At 57.8% G+C, this 2054-nt stretch overlaps 1 protein-coding gene across 1 annotated transcript; it reads left to right on the top strand.

Moving 5' to 3' along the window:
- Nucleotides 1-288: 288 nt before the first annotated feature.
- On the top strand, nt 289-1754 carry LOC119297877 (11S globulin seed storage protein 2-like). Its single transcript, XM_037575490.1, has 2 exons — nt 289-1282; nt 1369-1754. Exons 1-2 carry the CDS (start codon nt 342-344, stop codon nt 1502-1504), a joined length of 1077 nt encoding a protein of 358 aa, XP_037431387.1. The 5' UTR covers nt 289-341; the 3' UTR covers nt 1505-1754.
- Nucleotides 1755-2054: the final 300 nt, after the last annotated feature.

Genomic DNA, 2054 nt, shown 5'->3' with positions numbered 1-2054 from the left:
AAATTACTCGTCACAGAAATGAATGTATCTAGAATTAAAATGCAGCTAGATACATCCATAACTGCGACAAGTAATTCAGATTACAAGGATAAAGAGCAGCGAGCAGAGGGACACGTGGATGGCGAAACACAAGGCGCCGGATCGGCCGCTAATTCTACACGTTTTCGAGTCGAGTAGCAGTAGCCAAGTTGCACCTGATAGTTGATACATTGGGAATGGGATCTTTGCTATAAATTGCACGGAGTTCTCAATGCTCAACGACGTTCTTCTTCCACTTCCTGCCAAAGAGGAGCTAGCACAGGTAAATCATCTCCCAAATTCTGAAGGCTGAACGAACTTACATGCAGGGCAAGACAGACATGTCTGCCAAGGGCGGCAAGGCCCTTGTCCAGTCGGACGCGGGGGCGTATGTGGCGTGGTCGGGCGTCGACCAGCCGGAGCTTACTGCAGAGGGGCTCGGGTGTGGCTTGCTCGTGCTCAGGCCGCTCTCCTTCGCGCTGCCGCACTACGCCGACTCCCACAAGTTCGGCTACGTCCTCCGAGGCTCCGGGGTCGCCGGTGTCCTCCCGGTCGCCACGGGGAACGCCTCCTCCGCGGCCAGGGAGAGGGTCGTGCGCCTCGAGGTCGGCGACGTCATAGCCGTGCGCACTGGGGATGTCTCGTGGTGGTACAACGACAGCGACGGCGATGCGGACGACCTCTCAATCTTGTTCATGGGCGACACGGAGCGCGCTGTCAGCCCGGGGGACATTTCCAACTTCTTTCTCGCCGGCGGCAACAGCGTCCTAGGCGGCTTCGACGTGGGCCTCCTCGCCAGGTCATGGCCTGGCGTGACGAAGGAGCAGGCCGCCGCCGTGTTCCGGAGCCAGCCAGCCGTCCTCCTCACGGGGCTGAGCACGAAGCTGCCCGGCGTCTGCCCGCGCGAGCACGACAGAAAAGGGCTCGTCGTGAACGCCGGACAGGTCGCTGCAGGGACCCTGGAGACGCTCACCGCGGCGGACCTGGCGGCGCTAGGGGACCTCGGGATCAGCGCGGTGATCGGCCGGCTCGATCCCGGCGCCGCGTGCGCGCCATGGGTGTTACGGGAGGGTGCGGCGCAGGCGGTGTACGTGGCACGTGGGAGCGCGCGGATGCAGGTGTCTTCCTCCGCGGGCGGCGAGACGCTGCTGCTGGACGAGGAGGTCGCCGCGGGGAGTGTGTTCGTCGTACCGCGGTTCGCGGTGGCGCTCATCTCCGCCGGCGCCAACGGAGCAGAGTGGGTGTCCCTGGTCAAGAGCGCCAGGTACGTATATGTGGATTTCGGCATTTCGCTAGCTTATATGTAAAATGGCAATCATTACTCATTATGCTGTCGTGCTCGCATGGCAGGCCCGCGGTGGAGCACCTGACCGGGGATGGCTCGGTGCTCGGCGGCTTGACCGCGCAGGTGCTGCAGGCGTCGCTGAGCGTGGCGCCGGAGCTGGTGGAGCTGCTCGGAGGCCGCAGCGCCGAGCCGTCGCGCTGAGCGGTCGGTGCACGCGTTCGCGCCGCGGCGTCCGTTCACTTTCCGTGGCGCGTGTGTCCCGTATGCTCCGTTGACGTGTACCACACGATCTGTATTATACGCTGTTACGTCTCTACACGTGCTTACTTACGTGAATGAGCAAAATAATTATGTGCATTGTTGTACTCATATGACACCACAAGTGTGTTACCCCTCGGTTTGGGTTATATACGTTGTTATGTCTCTTAATTACGTGAATGAGAAAAATAATTCTGCGCGTTGTTGTACTCATATGAGACCACAAGTCTGTTAGCCGTAGGCTTGGGTTTTACTCCATTCATTTCTTTTTTATTTTGCCTACTAGTTTTGTTTTAAATTAAACTTTCTAAAGTTCGTTCAATTATATATATAGAAACAGTTTAGCTACTTGTAAGTCAGCCTGCATTTAGAATTTGGGCCAATGGAGTTTAGGATCAAGGAAGCATAAGCTGCCAGAGGGAAGTAAGGAGCAGCCGCTGGCTCGCCGGACAAGCATCAACCTCTGAGTCTATCTTAGGATGGCAGACGACCT

This window comes from Triticum dicoccoides, chromosome 5A (assembly GCF_002162155.2).
Source record: "Triticum dicoccoides isolate Atlit2015 ecotype Zavitan chromosome 5A, WEW_v2.0, whole genome shotgun sequence".
In the NCBI taxonomy this organism is placed as follows: Eukaryota; Viridiplantae; Streptophyta; class Magnoliopsida; order Poales; family Poaceae; genus Triticum; species Triticum dicoccoides.
Note: the sequence above shows the minus strand (reverse complement) of the source record. Positions and strands in the feature narration are given on the sequence as shown.

Coding starts and splice junctions, on each gene's coding strand:
- LOC119297877 (XM_037575490.1), top strand. CDS start 342: ATGCAGGGCAAGACAGACATGTCTGCCAAGGGCGGCAAGGCCCTTGTC. Junction 1,283..1,368: donor TCCCTGGTCAAGAGCGCCAG/GTACGTATATGT, acceptor CTCGCATGGCAG/GCCCGCGGTGGAGCACCTGA.